Below are 18,151 nucleotides of genomic sequence, written 5' to 3'. Positions count from 1 at the left end.
GTCAATCTAGTGTGCTTAACTGTAGATTGCAGTTTATTTATTTTTACTTTTTAAAGAATTAGGCTAAAGAAATTAGTAAGACTTCTTTTAATTTTTTTGATGGAATGGCTTTCCCCATCACTCTTACTGTTTGAGGCGAAGAGTACAATTCTAAACAGTGTTGACATTTCCTATTTTCTGACTTTTTAATTTTCTTCTCCTTGAGTCATAGACTAGTCGAGTTGGCAAGGTCTATAAAATGGCCTTACATTTAAATCTTTCGTGTTTCTAGATAAACTGAAGTCCACAAAAAGGCAGATGGTTAGTTTTTGATTATGTAGCTAGTCTTGTCTCTTGATTCTGAATTCATTGCTTTATTATATGACATAACTCTTTGGAAAGCTCAAATGTCAAAAAAATCTCTGATTTTTTCCTTTTTGCTTATCTTCAAGATCAGATATGTATTATAGAGATTGAATTGATGTAATTATTAGAGACCTTAACACTATAGAGTGGGTAAAGTTGGTATTGTGGTTTTAATTTGATGTTGGAAACTGAGTGGTGGAAAAGGCAAACATTAATACGAGTTTGTTACAATACTGAAGTCAACAGGATTCTTATGTTCCTTCAGTTATAAGTTATGATTTTGTGTAAGGCTATAGTACAATGTGTTACTGTCTTCTATTTCATTTGGTATGAAAAATTTTATGGAATTATAATTCAGTTGAGAAGTCTTACAACTAGGAAGTAGCTCAGTTAAATATATTGTAAGATGCTGAAAGTAATCTATTTTTTCATGCTTTCCCTTTTACTTCCTTTAATGTACACTGATATTACAAAGAAAGGAGAGTTTGTCTGTTTTCCTGAAAGTCATCTACCACAAGTCTTTTGTTGTTCAGAAAAGTGCCTGCATTTGACATATTTGATGGCAATTAGAGTCATCTTTCTTCACTAACAGGGTCGGTAGGTCTTCTCCATAGCGTTAGAACCACAATGTTCAATAATGTTGTTGGCAGTAGAATGCAACACTAGGGACTTTTGGAGCTTCCATCTTATTAGTGTGGTCCCTAGAAAGGAATTGGCAACTAAATTTTAAGGAATGGCCAAATTGACTAATTTTGTTTTCCCTCTCTTGGCAAAAAGTCACAGAATAATGGTGGTTGTGAAATAATCTCATTATATGGCTATTATTTAATTTAATTTATGAAATTTAGATTACTAAGATGAGTTTATCTTGTTTTTTTTCTAAGTAGCATAGTAATGTAATATATTAAACATTCATGTTCTGGAGAAATCATTAAATTGTGGCTGGTGCCCAGAGAGCCATTATATTGTGCCAGTTAACACAACTCGGACTTGAAAATATATTTGGAACAACTATTCTTTAACTCACTGATGCTAAAATGCTATAATAGTATTTTTTTTCTTGTTTCTCTTAAAATTGCTAAAGGCATTCTTGTTTTCTAAGGTAGGGAAAGGCTCTTTCTCACAAAATTTCGTGAGGCATAATTATCTCATCAGTGCTACCACCGGCTGAGTTCCGGCCTGTGGTCTGGTCTTGCAGGCACAGAATATGATGTTTGTCATTTAAGGAGATTGGATCATTTTTTAGAGGCAAAATAAAAACAAATTTAGCATTGATGGATGAGATGAGAACATGGGATTTTAAAATTTACAATGAGAAATATGGTAAACTGCCACAGAAATTTAAAAAGAGTTTCACGACAAGCTTATTTTCTCCTAGAAAGGAATCACACATTGGAAGCCTGCTATGAATGGAAATTAAAAAGAGCGAGCTAGGTGAATTAAATGTTTATTAGTTTCAGATTAGCATAGTAAATTCATGTATGTCTACGATAAGGGTGATATTGCCAGTAGGTGGTACACGTTATTGTACCACACACAAATGATTCTTTCTCACACTGTTTTCAGCTTTCACTACCTAGCTTATTGTATTCTGGCTTCTCCTGAAACTACCACTCTCTTTAAATTACTATTCCTAAAGATACTAATGACCTTAGTTGATTATTTTGGTGCGGTAAGGGCCTAAGTATGATACTGAAAGTAGAAATATAAAGAAAAGATTAATACATTTGTTTATATCAAAATAATATCTTATATTTAACCAAAGGCAAATAGGATATAAGGGAAAATCATTTATGACAGATAAGAGCTTCATCACATAAGGAGTTTTTACAAATTAAAGACTAACCCAATATAAAATGATTAAAGAACATGGATAAATAGTTCAAAAGAGAAGAAAATAGAAATGTTCAATAAATGTGGCCAGGCATTGTGGCTCACACCTCTAATCCCAGCACTTTGGGAGGCCAAGGTGGGCAGATCAAGTCAGGAGTTCAAGACCAGCCTGGCCAACATGGCGAAACCCTGTCTCTACTAAAAATACAAAAATTAGCTGGATGTGGTGGCACACACCTGTAATCCTAGAATCACTGGAACCTGCAAGGCAGAGGTTGCAGTGAGCCGAGATGATGCCACTGCACTCCAGCCTGGGTGACAGAGTAAGACTCTGTCTTAAAAAAAAGAAAGAAAAAAAAAGAAAAAGAAAAAAATGTTCAATAAATGTGGAAGAGTTTTTCAAATTTACTGGTAAGCAAAAGAAATTAAAAATGAAACACCGTTTTCCCCATTAGATGTAAGGAGTAACAACAATAACAAATAGTGACACAGTACTCACATGTGCCAAGTGCTGTTTTCAGTACATTCTTAAATTAACTAATTCTTCTACCAGTTCTGTAAATATGTACTATGGTTATTCACATTTTACGTATGACCAAACTGAGCACATAAAGATAAGTAACTTATATAAGTTTACATAACGAAAAGTGATAAAGCTAAGATTTAAACCTAAGCTCTCTGACTCTAAAAGTTTTAGTGTTCTTTAACTATTACCCGTTATTGCTGCTCAAAGATTTTAATAAATAGTAATCAGTGTTTTGTTATTATAAATGACGTTACAGTAAACATCTCCCTGAATACAAAAAATAGTAATAACCAGTGTTAATAAGGGTACCTAGTAGCAGGCATTACTGGCTGAATATATATTAGTAGACATTTCTGTTAAGACACTTAATATGTTTGAAAGCCATACTGTAACATGGGCATATACTTTGAATGCAGAATTTATCCTAAGGAAATCCTTACCATAAACACAATAAAATATGTGTACAAAAACTATCTGAAATTGTTCTATAATAGCAAACATTTTAAATGAATGTTGAATAAAAGGGGATTGGTTAAACAACTTCAAGAAATAGTGTATTGTTAGGCTTTCATTCATTTTGGAGAAAATAAAGTAATGCTACTAATTAATTCATGTAAGTTTGCCTTTCTCTCTATACATTAAGTATATGCAGTATTTGGCTTTCCAAAGCCTTCTTATAAAGTTGAAATATCACCATTTGTTTTTTCTTTTTTCTTTTTAGATGTAATTAGGTTGTACTAGTACAGTATATAAAGTGTAACTTTTAGTAAATATATTAAATATCCTTTTTTTAAATGTTAGCAAATCACTAAAGAATTAGATTTTGAATTAAACATTGAAATTGTTATAATGTTTTATGTCTCATGTTATAAATGCTTTATCTTTTTTGTTAGTTTTTTAAATGTCTAGCATATCTGTAAAGATGCCTTAGAAAAAGAATCATGGAGAAGTATGTTAGACTACAGAAGATTGGAGAAGGTTCATTTGGAAAAGCCATTCTTGTTAAATCTACAGAAGATGGCAGACAGTATGTTATCAAGGAAATTAACATCTCAAGAGTAAGTATATTTTTAGTTTGGTTTCATGAGTAATAGTTTGGTTACATTAGAGCTCATTGCTAGAGATTTTCTTTAAAAAAAAAAAAAAAGGGTAATTGATAACCAAAAGCAAAAGATTCCTTTATTCCCACTAATATCAGAATAGCCTATATATATTCTTTCAGATTTTTTCTATGATATGTGCTTATGTTTATGTGTTTAGAAAAATGTACTTGCTGTTCTGTAACCTAGTCTAGTTTGGACATCTTAAAATGTTTCTACTTTCAGATTCAACTCATTCTTTTTAACTTCTTGCTGTATTTTGTTGATTGAACTGTATTAATACTATTATATTTTAACCACCCGCCTATTGATGGACTTTTAGGTTGTTTATTAATGGTTTCATTTACTATTTTCTTTTTTCCTCCCATTTAAGATGTCCAGTAAAGAAAGAGAAGAATCAAGGAGAGAAGTCGCAGTATTGGCAAACATGAAGCATCCAAATATTGTCCAGTATAGAGAATCATTTGAAGGTCAGATAAATTATGTGAGAGAGTTAAAAAATCCTAAGACATTAATAAATCTTTTTGTGAATACATTCTTAGGAAAAAGATATCATTTTCGCTTAAAAACATACGCATGTGAATATCAGCTTGATTCAGTGACAATACTGATATCATGCCTGCATAATTTATTTTATTTTATGTTTTAATTGAGACAGAGTCTTGCTCGGTGGCCCAGGCTGGAGTTTAGGGGCATGATCTCAGCTTACTTCAACCTCTGCCTCCCAAGTTCAACTGATTCTCGTGCCTCAGCCTCCCAACTATGCCTGTATAATTTAATACTAGCTGTTACTAGTGATTTCTTTAAAAGAAGCAATGCAGTAAGTGCAAGAATTTGGACAGAGCAAGAACAGTAATTTACGTATTTTAGAACTGAACTTCCTGTAAGTGCTGCCACCACTGCCACTGAGAAAATGTTCTGATCTTTACAAAGTATTCTCACTCAGTATGTTCCTCTATACCTCACTATTACAATAGTGAAAGTTTTCTCAAGTTCTTAAAATATTATAGCTATAGTACTGTTTTGGAACTATATGTATTATATTTAATAATGCAGGTATTAAGATAAGTCAAAGCTTCTCTAAAGGCAGGTCAAAGTGGTTTATTGAAGTCCTATCCAAATATTCTCATTATTATAAATTTCTATAAACTAAAAAACAGATAATCTAGGTTGAAAGTAGAAGATAATTGAAATGACTCGGGGACATATTACATACCAGTTTCAGAGTCTGAATTAGAGCTAAAGTTACTATGTTCCCAGATGAACTCAGTGTCTACTATAAAAGTATGTTCTACTTTTATAAAAATGTGATTCAATTGATACATTATGTCATAAGGTACTGTATTTTTTATGCTGGCAGTGAAATGAAGATTTATATTTCATGTGAAAAAGTACAATATTAACCAACTCTTCCTTTTGAGGACCTTGAATTTTCTCTTATCTTTCTCCTGGTATCTATCTTTTAGTTTCTTTTTTTCATTGTTGTTAACAAAATTTTAATGTTTCAAGTTAAAAGGTTTTGAGCAAATATTCCAGCAGATATTTTGAATTTGTATTGACTGCTTCACATAGAAACATCTGTATGATTCAAAAGGGGTGGCATATTTTAAAAATAAGGCTTTATTATTTCTCTTAGTTTTAGAAGAATACATGCTCATGACAAACATAAATGATAGCATACTATATGTAATTTTTTGCTTTTTCTTATGCTACATACATTATAGCATCTATATATATGTTTTATAAATAGTGAATTATACAGTTTTCAGGAGTTTTTTTCACATTGTAATTTCTCACATGTATATTTGGATGATCTTTCCAGGTCAACCATAGAAAATCATTCAGATTCTTAATTAGCTTTATCGTATAGATTCTTATCCCAGTGGCACATTACAAACAGTAAATCAAAAGAAGATATGTGCACCACGAGTAACAAAAATGAAAAATGTCACCACAGAGTATGAGAAATAAATACTTTTAGAGGCTGGGTGCAGTCCTCACAACTGTAATTTCAACAATTTTGGGAGGTTGAGGTGGAAGGATCTCTTGAGCCCAGGAATTTGAGACCAGCCTGGGAAACATAGGGAGACCCCATCTGAACAAAAATTTTAAAAATTAGCCAGGTGTGGTGGTGCATGCCTGTGGTTACAGCTACTCTAGAGGCTAAGGTGGGAGGATTGTTAGAGCCCGGGAGGTCAAGGCTACAGTTAGCCACGATTGTGCCATTGCACTCTAGCCTGGACCCTGTCTCAAAAGAAAAAAAAAAAATTACTACTGGAAATAAGGCCATAACACAGACAGTAAAAGAAGTGAGAACTAGGAAAACTGTTCTTTGAGTTGTGATAGTCTCAGTGCTATGTAGTGATTCAGAAAATGTTAAAAGTGATATTGGCCACTCTTTCTTACTTGAGAAGTAAGGCATGGAAAGGATGATTGAAGTGTTCTTCTAAGCTGGACACAGTAGCATGGGCTTGTAGTCCCAGCTGTTAGGGAGGCTGAGGCGAGAGGTTCACTTGAGCCCAGGAGCTCAAGGTCAGCATGGGCAAAATAGTGAGACCCTTTTTCTGAAAAAAAAAAAAAAAAAAAAAAAAAAAAAAGCCTAAATTAAAAGAAGTGTTCTTCTAGTCCTTTCTATCCATAGGAAGAAACATAGAAGTCCCTTTCTCTGTGGACTGAGACATAAAGGTGGATAGGGCAGTGCCTATTTTCATGTTTGTTCACAAATCATATACAATTATTTAAAAAGTGCATAAAATTAAAGAAAGCTCCAAGAGGGTGGAAACTGTGTCCTATTATGTCCTATACACTATTGAATCCTTAGAGTTTATCACAACATTTATTATTGTATTTGTTTAATAAGTAAGTGATTAAAGTGGATAAAACAAAGCAGATAATTAGTGGCCAGTTGGAAAACAAAGATAAACCATCTCTGATATGATATATTGGTGGAAGAACATGATTTTATATGTGACATTTAAGAAATCATATGTATTGAATGAAATCAAGTATATCTGCATTTTTTTATGTATTCAGAGATGTTTAGGTCAATGTGAATAGCACTATTCAATAAAATGGTGTATTTTTAACAGAAATCATTAATGATGGAGTTTTCTGTTAACCCAAGTCATTATATAATCTTTGTGACCAGTATGCCTTGACTTTGTGCCCTAATTCTTTTGAGTATGGTCCTGTTCTTTGTTTAGCAGATCTCTTTAATAAGCCTTTAAGTACCTCTAATTTAGCCATGCTTTTAATATATGTTTTTAAAAGTGGACTGTAATGTTTGTATTTTGTAGAAAATGGTTCTCTCTACATAGTGATGGATTACTGTGAGGGAGGGGATCTGTTTAAGCGAATAAATGCTCAGAAAGGCGTTTTGTTTCAAGAGGATCAGGTAAGTTTGCATGTAGGAAATTGACTCTTACTCTATTGAGAAGTAGTTCAAAATGTGTTTATTTATTTGTGTATTCGTTTTTAACTATAAATGCTAATCATAATTACTAGGGCAGTTTGGTATCATACCAATATTTTAAAATTCTTTCCCTCTAATTAGCTGCCACCTTTGTTCAGCTGCCCATCTCATCTACAGTCTGTAATGATGTATTGTTATCTCTGTGATGTATGTTATATATAACATGTGTCTATGTATATGCCTTAATTATTCATTATAACTGACTAATTAGTCTATATCCTGTCAGTCTGGCTTACTGCTGCCAGACCATATATTCCTAAAATGTGGCTTTGCCAGGTAACTCCAGCTCTAGAAGCCTTGCATTGGCAACTGCATTAAATCTAATCTCTCTTTTGATTTCCAGAATCTCTAAAGTATGGCCCTTTTCTACCTAAGCAGCCTTATTTTTTTGTATTTCCTAACCTGTACCTCTTTTCATTTACTTTAACAGATATTTATTAAGCATATACTTTGTATCAGGCACTGGGCCACATGTTTGTACATCTCGTTTTCCTCCCTGTGTATTTGTTCTTATTATTTCATTTATTTTGGTAAGCCTTTTCCCCAAACTTCCTGTTATTAATACTCTACCTTTTTTTAAGCCCAGTTCAAGTCCCAGCTTCTTTGAATTTTCTATAACTACTTTAATCTGTGATCTTTTCCTTCTCTAAATTCCTATCACATTTCTTATTATCACCAGTTCTTAATTTTAATTGCCTGCTTTTACATAGGGGACTAGGGGGAGCACTGTACTAGCAGTGTTGTATTTGTTATCTCTTCTAATTTGGATAAGTTTTTTCAATTTATAAGGAATCCAAGAAAAGTTAAGTGACTTGCCCCAAATCACATAGTCTGTGTTTGAACCCATCTCTCACTCTAAAGTTTATAACATTTTCTTTTCTCACAATTAAATTCTAAAAGTATTGAAGTATACAGAAATAGAAAGTCTTCTTTCTCCCCCCTTTCGTTCCTGAGATTACTACTGCTTTTAGTTTGGTGTATTCTTCCAGACTTTCTTTTCCATACTTAACATATGTACATATATACATTAAGACACATACATTCAGTAATGGGATATTATTATTTTTAAGATAAGCTCTCGTTCTGTCACCTGAGCTGGAGTGCAGTGGCACCATCACAGCTCATTGCTGCCTTTTACTCCTAAACACAAGCAATTCTCCCACCTCGCCCACCCGAGTAGCTGGTGCTACGGGAACGTGGCACTGTGCCTGTCTAATTTTTTTTTAATTTATTTTATTATTATTATTTATTTATTTATTTTGTAGAGATGGGGTCTTGCTGTATTGCCCAGACTGTTCTCAAACTCCTGGCTTCAAGCAATCTTCCTACCTTCGCCTCTCAAAGTGCTGGGATTATAGGCATGAGCCACTGTGCCATTTCTGGCCAGGCGCAGACATGGGTTTGAGTCCTTGCTCTACTTATCAAGTTGGTAATTGTTCTGTTAACAAATTCTGAGATTATTTTCTCATTTGTTAATAGGGAGGTACCTACTATACATGTGGTGAAGGTCAGATCGTAATGTATGTTAGTATATACAGTGCTGTTTTTATTAGAACTTTGTCAGATATGTTTCATTGTCCTTATTTTCATTCATTTATCCCTATTGAACTTTAAAATGTTTGCTATTAAATGATATTCCCTTATAAAGCACATTGATATTCTATAGATTTGATTCTACTCTTTCATAAGTACTCTTAGTACATAATGGGGTGTGTGTATATATGTGTGTGTGTCTGTGTGTGTGTTTGCATGTGTGTGTGTGTATCTTTTCTTCCTGGAAATTATTATGGAGATCTGTGTAGTTCATCCCTCAGTGAAGTTATTCATCATAAATGACAAACATTTGGCAAGCCATTCTTTTAAGTTAATAGCGTTTTTTCTCCCCCTCTGAATAGCAAGTTTTGTTAGCACAAATAAGGATGCTATTTATTTTAGCCTATTTAAAATAAGAAGAGGTCATTTAAACTACTTTCTGGGCTTTGAAACCGGAAAGCTTAGAGCCCCATTAGACTGCAGCTTAGCATCAGTTTGAGATGATTTTATCCATTTCTAGAATGTAAGTGGGGAACAAGAAGACCTGTGAAACAGATGATTCTCCAACTACTCAAGCCACTCTCTCAGTGGTACTTCCTTGTTTGCATCTTTACTGGACAAAAATCTAGTCAGGTTAAGAAGCAACCTAAGTCTATGACTTCATTAATAGAAAATAATGAGATGAACTAAGTACATTCCGTTAGACAGTCTCTACGTAGATATTTTAAAGATGTACCAGTATTTTTGTCTTATTTGCAAGTTTCGGATGAGTTTTTTTTATAGTCTCCCCACATGTGACCATAAATAATTTTCAGAATATATTCTTGATCAAAATAAAGTCTGGCCTCATTAGGATTGGTCCAAATATTTAGGTGCAGCAAGAATGTTAATTAAACAAAGAACTCGAGTTTAGTCTGAAAACCTAGAGCCTTATATTATCAAACAACTACTAAGGTTACAGAATTGATTTCTGTCTATAAGTTTTCATAAGGAATCTTGGATTGGATTTTTTAAAACTCTATTTGTTTTTCTACCCTAACGTCAGGAAACTGAGCCCAATACATTCTCTACCAAATTTCATCTGTAGTACCTATAAATTGGGGTGAATTTTTTTCTTTTTGAGAGTCTCCAAATATGCCAAGGTCCCTGGTTGTTAGGAAGTGACTTTACCACTTATGACTCAGGAATCCTGTAAGTCAGATAACAGGACAGTTTCCTGGCAGCGCTGTGTAAGTATTGGTTCCACACGTTTCTTTTTCTTTTTTTGAGACGAGTCTTGCTCTGTTGCCCAGGCTGGAGTGCAGTGGCGCAATCTTGGCTCACTGCAAGCTCCACCTCCCAGGTTCATGCCATTTTCCTGCCTCGGCCTCCCGAATAGCTTTGACTACAGGCCCCCGCCACCACGCCCAGCTAATTTTTTTGGTTTTTTAGTAGAGACGGGGTTTCACCATGTTAGCCAGGATGGTCTCTATCTCTTGACCTCACGATCTGCCTGCCTCGGCCTCCCAAAGTGTTGGGATTACAGGCATGAGCCACTGTGCCCAGCCTGGTTCCACATATATTTCTTAGTAGTAGGTTTGTCATAACTGATTACATGAAAATCATCTCAAATCAGGTCCTCCAGGTGTGGCCTTGGTTGCACAATTGATTTGTCCAATTACATTCTGACCAAAAGGAGTATAGATTCTTATTGAACCCATGAAAATTACAATGCTGTCCTGAAAAGTAAAAATACATAAAACTATTTGCTTCTGATTTCTGAGTAGATTATTAAGATCAAGTATCATTTTAAGTTTATAAAAGCATAATCTAAATTGAGAATTAGACATAGCTTAAGAAAAAAAAGGGCTTCCTCATTTATTCATTAAATTTTGAACATTATACCAATCATATTCCAAACAAATAATCACAATTAAATTTTATTTAATTCATTTTTTCTTTCCTAGTAATTCTTATTCTTGATCTGGGGTCAAGCAGTTAGCGTTCATGATGTTTGTCAGCTCAAGGACTAAAAAAGTCTTAAAGAAATTGTGACTCAGTTTATTGATAAGTTCCTTGATCATTTAAGCAATGTTAGGTCAGAAACTTGTACCCAAGAGTCTATTTTCTGAAGTGCCAGTAGTTCAGCATTCCTAGTGTAGTCCTTTTCAGGAGCTTTCTGGCAAGCATCAAGCAGCAAAGTCTTACTGATAATGAGACTGAAAGACTGTGGTTAGTTTATTATAGTAACCAATAATAGAATAAAATGCTCTGTTGGGGTAGAGTACAGAGATTTGATAAGGGCTTGATGAATGTTTTTCTTGAGGATAAAAATGGAGAGCGAAGTTATTGACAAATTTCCAGGGCCTTCTCATAAAGCATGCATTTTGTGAAATATTAATAGTATTTTACCTATACAGGCTTAACCTAGGAAAGGCTGAGCATCTTTTTAGATTTGGCAAGTCTTCCCAGGCATGTCTTATAGCAGTGTTGAGCTAATAGTTATAGTGAGAAGTATCTGAAATTTTTCTTTTTCTAACAAACAGGTAACATTCTTTGGTTACTTAATCAAAGTGACAAAATACTGTGAAATATAGATGAAGGAAATAAAATTATAAGGATCTTCACAGTGAGGAACCTTTGTTCAAAAAACATAATCAAATGCTAAAATCCGTATAAAGCAGAGAAAATTATTCTGGTAGACATGAAATACCTACTCTTTGAGCAAATTACACAGACAGTAGATGGTAAGGTTTCTTTCTTCTGGTTAGGAGCTCCAAGATCAGTTTACTATTCTAATAGAGAAGCCAAGTTAAAGTTTTTCCATTAATATAATGTTTGGCAATAAAAGCTTCTCATGCCTTTAAAAAATTAATGAATCAACCTATCAAAACTGAGCATACTTTGGGAAAATTCTAATACATCTTATTACACATAGAAATCTCAGTTTTGGAGCAGAGAAGATGGATTATAGTAGTGCTTGGTGCTATAAGGCAGTCTGCACTAATGCAAAATAACATACAACTGTAATTCAGACAATTATAATTACTGTATGGTGCTTGGTATAATACAACATAGCATTTGAATTTAAAAGTCTTCTGAACAAGAGAATCCCATTTTTGAAACAATATTTTGTAAATATTAATATAGAAGTAATGTGTACAATGAAATAAAAAGCACAGATTAGAAGCAGGGTTACAATTTTAAAGGGCTTCCCTCTCCTCCAAGTCCTGCCCCATGTAGTCGAACCCTAATGTAGCAGGAGTCTGAGCTAGGGTAGACAACGGGAATGAAAATGTAACATTTATATTTTATAAACTGTGCCTTCCTTCTCTGCTTTGCTTATATATTCCATCAAAAACTGAGCTCAGGAATCACCTCCTCTGTCCAGCTTTATTTTATCACCTCCAGGCTACATTGGCTCTCCTCTATGCTTCTTCAACTCAGCGCATTACCTACCTTTAATTACTGGTTTACTTACCCATCTCCCTCTGTAGTCTTTGATATGGATCAATAAAAAATGGCCTGTGAACCAAATTTGGCCCCCTCTCTCTGTTTGTAAATAAAGTTTTATTAGAACACAGCTAAACTTAATTGTTTACTTGTAATCTGTGGTTGCTTTTGTGCTATAGTGGAAGAGTTGAGTTGAGACAGAAACCATCTGGCCTGCAAAGCCTAAAATATTTACTGTCTGGCCATTTACAGAATACATTTGCTGACCTCTGGTCTCTGAGCTCTTTCATTAACTTTTTTTTGCTAGTTCCTGCACATATCTGGTACATTTTTGGTACTGAATAAATTTTTTGTCAAATTAAGAAGTACAAGTATGGGAAATTTAGTAATAGAAGAACACTGTGAAATGAGACATGAGTGATTTCTAAGATGTGTTCCATTTCTACTGGTAAACTCCATTTTATCAGTAATACTCAACATAATTTTCACTTTCTTTTTCCTTACCTCTCCCTTGATGAATTAATTGCTGTCTTATTGTATCTATCTCTGTTAAAAAACTTATGCAATTATTATAGTTATTTGTGAGTATACTCCTTACCACTGTACGGACTCCTTAGAGAACTGTTTTTGATCTCTATACTTAAAATGCCTTACATGAGTATAGAAAGTACCTTAACAATCTGTGTAATCTTCATTAAATATCTATAGAACAGAAGTAAGAGTTAAAAAAAAAAGAAAATAGTTTTTTAAAAAAGAAAAATGCTGCCAACAGGTAAAGTAAAAAGTAAACATGTTACCTTTCATTCCCTCTTCTGCAAATCCACTTCCCTGAGGTAAACACTGTTAACTGATTGGCAGTTATCCTTTGATGCTTCCTTCCTTTATTCCTTCTTTCCTTCCTCAGTGCACACACACAATTAAATAGAGTTCAGGTATGAAATATAAGCATTTTTTTTTAAATAGAGTTATACTATGCATACTGTTTTGGAACTTCCTTTTCTCACTTAATAGTATGTAAACAGTATACACAGAAGTGCTTCATTCTTGTCAGTGACTGCATAGAATTTCTGGTATAGTGATAATACAATATACTTAATCAGGCCCCTTGAACATTCAGATTGTTTATATTTTTGGGTTCTGGCTAACAGTGCTATAGTAAACATCTTATATACGTCGTTTTATATTTCTGATAATATTTGTAGGATAAATTTGAAATTGAAATTGCTGTTTCAAATGGTGTGTGAATTTAAAATTTTCACATATTTTGACAAATGATTATAATTAACCTTTTCACAAACACCTGTGAGAAAAAGCTTATTTCCCAACGTTCTGACCAACAGTATGTATTATTTCATTTTAAGCAAGATAATATGGTATCTTAATTTTTTTTTTTTAATTTGGCAGGGAGTTTAGTACCTTACATATGTGTTTTTTGACCATTTTTTCCACCTGTCATTTGCCTCTCCAGTCTTTTGTCCACTTCTTATTTTGCCTGCCAGTACTTTTCTCAGTGATTTGAATAACTTTTGCATCTTAGAGAACTAGCAATCTATCATTTATGTTGCAGGTATTTTCTCAAATTATTATTAAACTTGATTGTGTGCATTTTGCTCTACAGTTGTTTTAAATTGTATGTAGTCCACTTTATCAGTCTTTGTCTTATGACTTAAGCATTTTATGTCATATTTTGAAAGTCCTGCTTTAGTCAGTTATTACAGATAATTAACTTATGTTTCCTTTTGTTATTTTATGGTATTTTTTTTTTTTTTTAGTTTAAAAATGCCGTGTACTTGGAATTATTTTGATGTTAACAATGAGATAGAAATTAAGCCTTTTTATTTCCAAGTGGCCATCTCCAGAAAAGAGTGTTTATGTTATAATAAATGTGGGAAGAGAAAAAAGTCAGAGATGTCTTCCAAATTTCTGGCTTGATTTTTTTCCTTTTGTGATTTTTATTTATATTTTTAAAAAGCATCATAGAGGTCAGATTCAGTGGCTTATACCTGTAATCGCAGTACTTTGAGAGGTCAAGGCAGGAGGAACACTTGAATCCTCAGGAACTCCTGAGGCCAGCAGTTCAAGACCACTAGCCTGGGCAACATAGCAGGACCCTGTCTCTATAAAAAAAACAAAAATGAAAAACTAGCTGCCTGTGGGGGCATGCACCTGTAGTCCTAGCCACTTGGAGGCTGAGGCTGGAGGATAATTTAAACCCAGGAGTTTGAGGCTGAAGTGAGCTATGATAACATGACTGCACTCCAGCCTGGGTGATAGAGCAAGACCCTGTCCCTAAAGAAAGGGGAGGGAGGGGTGTTATAGAAAGAAGATGTATTAAAAACAAAGAAGAATCTCCTGTTTGTCTTAACATTATAAAATATAAATTATTTCCATTTTCACTCATAAAGGTACTTTCCACATTTGTTTTGATTTATAAGAGATGACCCAGTAGCATCTCTTATATTTTGGATTTAGTATGTGGAGAACTTGTGTTGACTTGAATATCATTTAATGTCAGTGCCTGCAGAGTTAAAATAAATTGTAACCTAAAATATTTTTTTAAGGATTTAGTTCCTCTCATCCCTAAATATTCTTGAATTCTTTTAATGGTCAGGGAGAGGCTACTGTGAATTGTAAGTTTTAAAAGAAATGACAGATCTGATTTTTCTTCCTAGATTTTGGACTGGTTTGTACAGATATGTTTGGCCCTGAAACATGTACATGATAGAAAAATTCTTCATCGAGACATTAAATCTCAGGTATGTTATTCTGACACTGATAACTTCTAAATGGATAAAGACACGGAACCTTCATTGTCTTGGGCCAAAAATTTTTGAACCTGATTTAGTATGCGTCAAATTATTTGTCTTGTCTCTTCACTCTTATCCTGTTCATCTGCATCTGTATTAGATCTCCTGCCTGCTTCCCATACTCTAAAAATTACTTTCCTTCCCAGTCTCTAAAACTTACAGAACATTTTTTATAACTCCAAAAAGAACCTCATACCTATTAGCAGTGAGTTCCCATTCCCCTCCACCTAGACTCTGGTAACCCCTACTCTACTTTCTGTCTGTGTGGATTGGCCTATTCTAGACGGTTTATATAAATGGATATTATGAAGTATGTGCCTTTTGCCTGCCTATGTATGTATGTATGTATTTATCTATCTTGATCTATCTATCTATCTATCTATCTATCTATCTATCTATCTGTCTATCTATCTATCGTTTTTGAGACGGAGTCTTGCTCTTTTGCCCAGGCTGGAGTGCAGCAGTGTGATTTCAGGCTCACCACAACCTCCACCTCCTGTCCAAGTGATTCTCCTGCCTCAGCCCCACGAGTAGCTGGGATTTCAGGCACCTGCCACCATGCCTGGCAATTTTTTGTAGTTTTAGTAGAGATGGGGTTTCACCATGTTGGCCAGGCTGATCTTGAACTCCTGACCTCAAGTGATCTGCCTGCCTCAACCTCCCAAAGTGCTAGGATTACAAGTGTGAGCCACTGTGCCTGGCCCCTTTTGCCTGTTTCTAAATCAGACTGTCTTTTTGTTGTCATTGTTGAGTTATGCAAGTCCTTTTCTTGATAAAAGTTTTTTCTCAAATATATGATCTGTAAAAATTTTCTCCCATTTTATGGATTGTCTGTTTTCTTGATGGTGTCCTTTGATGCACAAAAGTTTTAAATTTTGATAGTCCAATCTATCCTTTTACTTTTTTTGCTTCTGCTTTTTGATGTCATATCTAAGAAACGATTCCCTAGCCCAACAGCATGAAGATTTATTCCTATGTTTTTCTCTAGGAGTTTTGTATTTTAGTTTTGATATTTAGATCTAGACTCCATTTTGAATTAATTTTTGTGTATGATTTGAGGTAGGGGACTTCATTTATTCTTTTGTATGTGAATATCCAGTTTCTCTAGCATAATTTTTTAAACTGGATTTTAAATTTTAGGAAAATGTTGACTCAGAACTGGACTGTAACAATATTTCTAAGAATTTTTTTCCTGTCTTTTACAGAACATATTTTTAACTAAAGATGGAACGGTACAACTTGGAGATTTTGGAATTGCTAGAGTTCTTAATAGGTAACATGAATTTTAAACTTTGTTTTGATATAATGTTTTCAGCGAACTTTCAATCCATGATGATGTATATGTGATAATTTATAGTATCTTTAAGTATGTTGTTTACTGGGATGTTGCTTTATTGGGACATGTTCTGAGAAAGGCATCATTAGGTGATTTTGTCAGTGTGTGAATATTGTAGAGTGTACTTACACAAACCTAGATGATAAAGTGTACTACACAGGCAGGCTGTATGGTATAGCCTATTGTTTCTAGGCTACAAACCTGTACAGCATGGTCTGTACTGAATACTGTAAGAAATTGTAACACAATGGTATATATTTAAACATAGAAAAGATAAAATATAAAAGATAAAACATGATATTCCTTTATAGGACACTTACCATGAATGGAGTTTGCTGGACTGGAAGTTGCTTTCTGTGAGTGAGTGAGTGGTGAGTGAATGTGAAGACATAGCACATTTCTGTATGCTACGGTAGAGTTTATAAACACTGTACACTTAGGCTATACTAAATTTATTAAAAAATAAAGTAATTGTTCTACAATGTATGTCAGTCACCATGTCACTAGGTTATAGGAATTTTTCAGCTTCATTATAATCTTATGACACCAGCATCATATAGGTGATCTGTTGTAGACCAAAAGCAACGTTAATGTGGCACATGACTGTGTCTTAAACTTCTCCAATAATTTTTTTTTTTCTTCTAGTACTGTAGAGCTGGCTCGAACTTGCATAGGGACCCCATACTACTTGTCACCTGAAATCTGTGAAAACAAACCTTACAATAATAAAAGGTATTTAAAATGATACTCATTGCATGATGTATTTCCTTTCAATCTTTTTGTTGTCATGTTTATTAACCTTTAGAATACTATTCTAATATCAGTAATACATGTAAACATATATGTATCTATAAAATGTTGTTAATATATGGTGAGGGGAATTGTAAAAAAGCTATTTGATTATCTTGCTGGAAGAACCACAGAAAGAATCACCTTATTATTTATGTTATAACTGAAAGTAGAGTGCTTTCTTTGGTCTTTTTCTTCGTGATAGTCACTTCTTATTGAATTATTGCTAGTATTTCTTGAACACACTCTAAGCCAGGTAGTGTTTTGAGTTCTATGTATTCTCTTAGTCTTCACATTGAGTTTGGGAGATGTAGGTATTAATCATTCCTCCTCTTCTTATAAGGAAACCAAATGCAGAGAGAGGCAAAGTAACGTCTTTGAAATCCTTGAGTCAAATAAGTGGTGGAATCAGCATCCAAACTAGGTGTCTGGCTCCCAAGCCCATATTTCTAATCACAGCAGTGTAGTCTGGCTAGCGGACTATATAATATGTGGGTAGAAAGAGCAATTCTACCATTAAATTCCAGCTACCCTTTATTTTCTCTCTCTAATTGGAAAATCCCAACCAAGATAACATTGGTCAGTAGCTGTGGCAAATTTCTTTTTTTTTTTTTTTTTTTTTTTTGAGACGGAGTCTCGCTCTGTCGCCCAGGCTGGAGTGCAGTGGCGCGATCTCGGCTCACTGCAAGCTCCGCCTCCCGGGTTCACGGCTGTGGCAAATTTCTTAATAAATTTTTAATGTCCATTAAATTAATATTTTGTTTTATAATTTTTAAATCATGGTATTTTACAAATAATTGAAAAAAGTTTGAGTTTTATGAAATAAAAATAAATAGAATTTACATGAATTTTTTTGATATTGTTCTTTTAAATATTAAATTTCTTTAATGAAGCTTCAAAGTAATTGTTGGGGCAACCATTTTCTTTTTCCAATCTGAGAGAGCTACTTTTGTCATTTGGTTATGGTTGAAATTTTTA

General features: G+C 33.8%; 1 protein-coding gene across 10 annotated transcripts in view; it reads left to right on the top strand.

Annotated features, from left to right (window-relative positions):
* The window catches only part of NEK1 (NIMA related kinase 1), a 204,644-nt gene that overhangs the window by 6,049 nt on the left and 180,444 nt on the right, over positions 1-18,151 (top strand). For all 10 annotated transcript variants that reach the window (XM_008000243.3, XM_008000241.3, XM_037993745.2 and 7 more), the window contains 6 exons: positions 3,598-3,762; positions 4,178-4,274; positions 7,101-7,198; positions 14,914-14,997; positions 16,254-16,321; positions 17,030-17,116. In XM_008000243.3, the coding sequence (XP_007998434.3) occupies positions 3,646-3,762; positions 4,178-4,274; positions 7,101-7,198; positions 14,914-14,997; positions 16,254-16,321; positions 17,030-17,116 (551 nt within the window). In that variant the 5' untranslated portion in view covers positions 3,598-3,645. The remainder of the gene's footprint in view (positions 1-3,597; positions 3,763-4,177; positions 4,275-7,100; positions 7,199-14,913; positions 14,998-16,253; positions 16,322-17,029; positions 17,117-18,151) is intronic.

The sequence above is a fragment of the Chlorocebus sabaeus genome, chromosome 7 (assembly GCF_047675955.1).
Source record: "Chlorocebus sabaeus isolate Y175 chromosome 7, mChlSab1.0.hap1, whole genome shotgun sequence".
In the NCBI taxonomy this organism is placed as follows: Eukaryota; Metazoa; Chordata; class Mammalia; order Primates; family Cercopithecidae; genus Chlorocebus; species Chlorocebus sabaeus.
The sequence above is the reverse complement of the archived record's forward strand: the minus strand, read 5'-3'. Positions and strand labels throughout refer to the sequence as shown.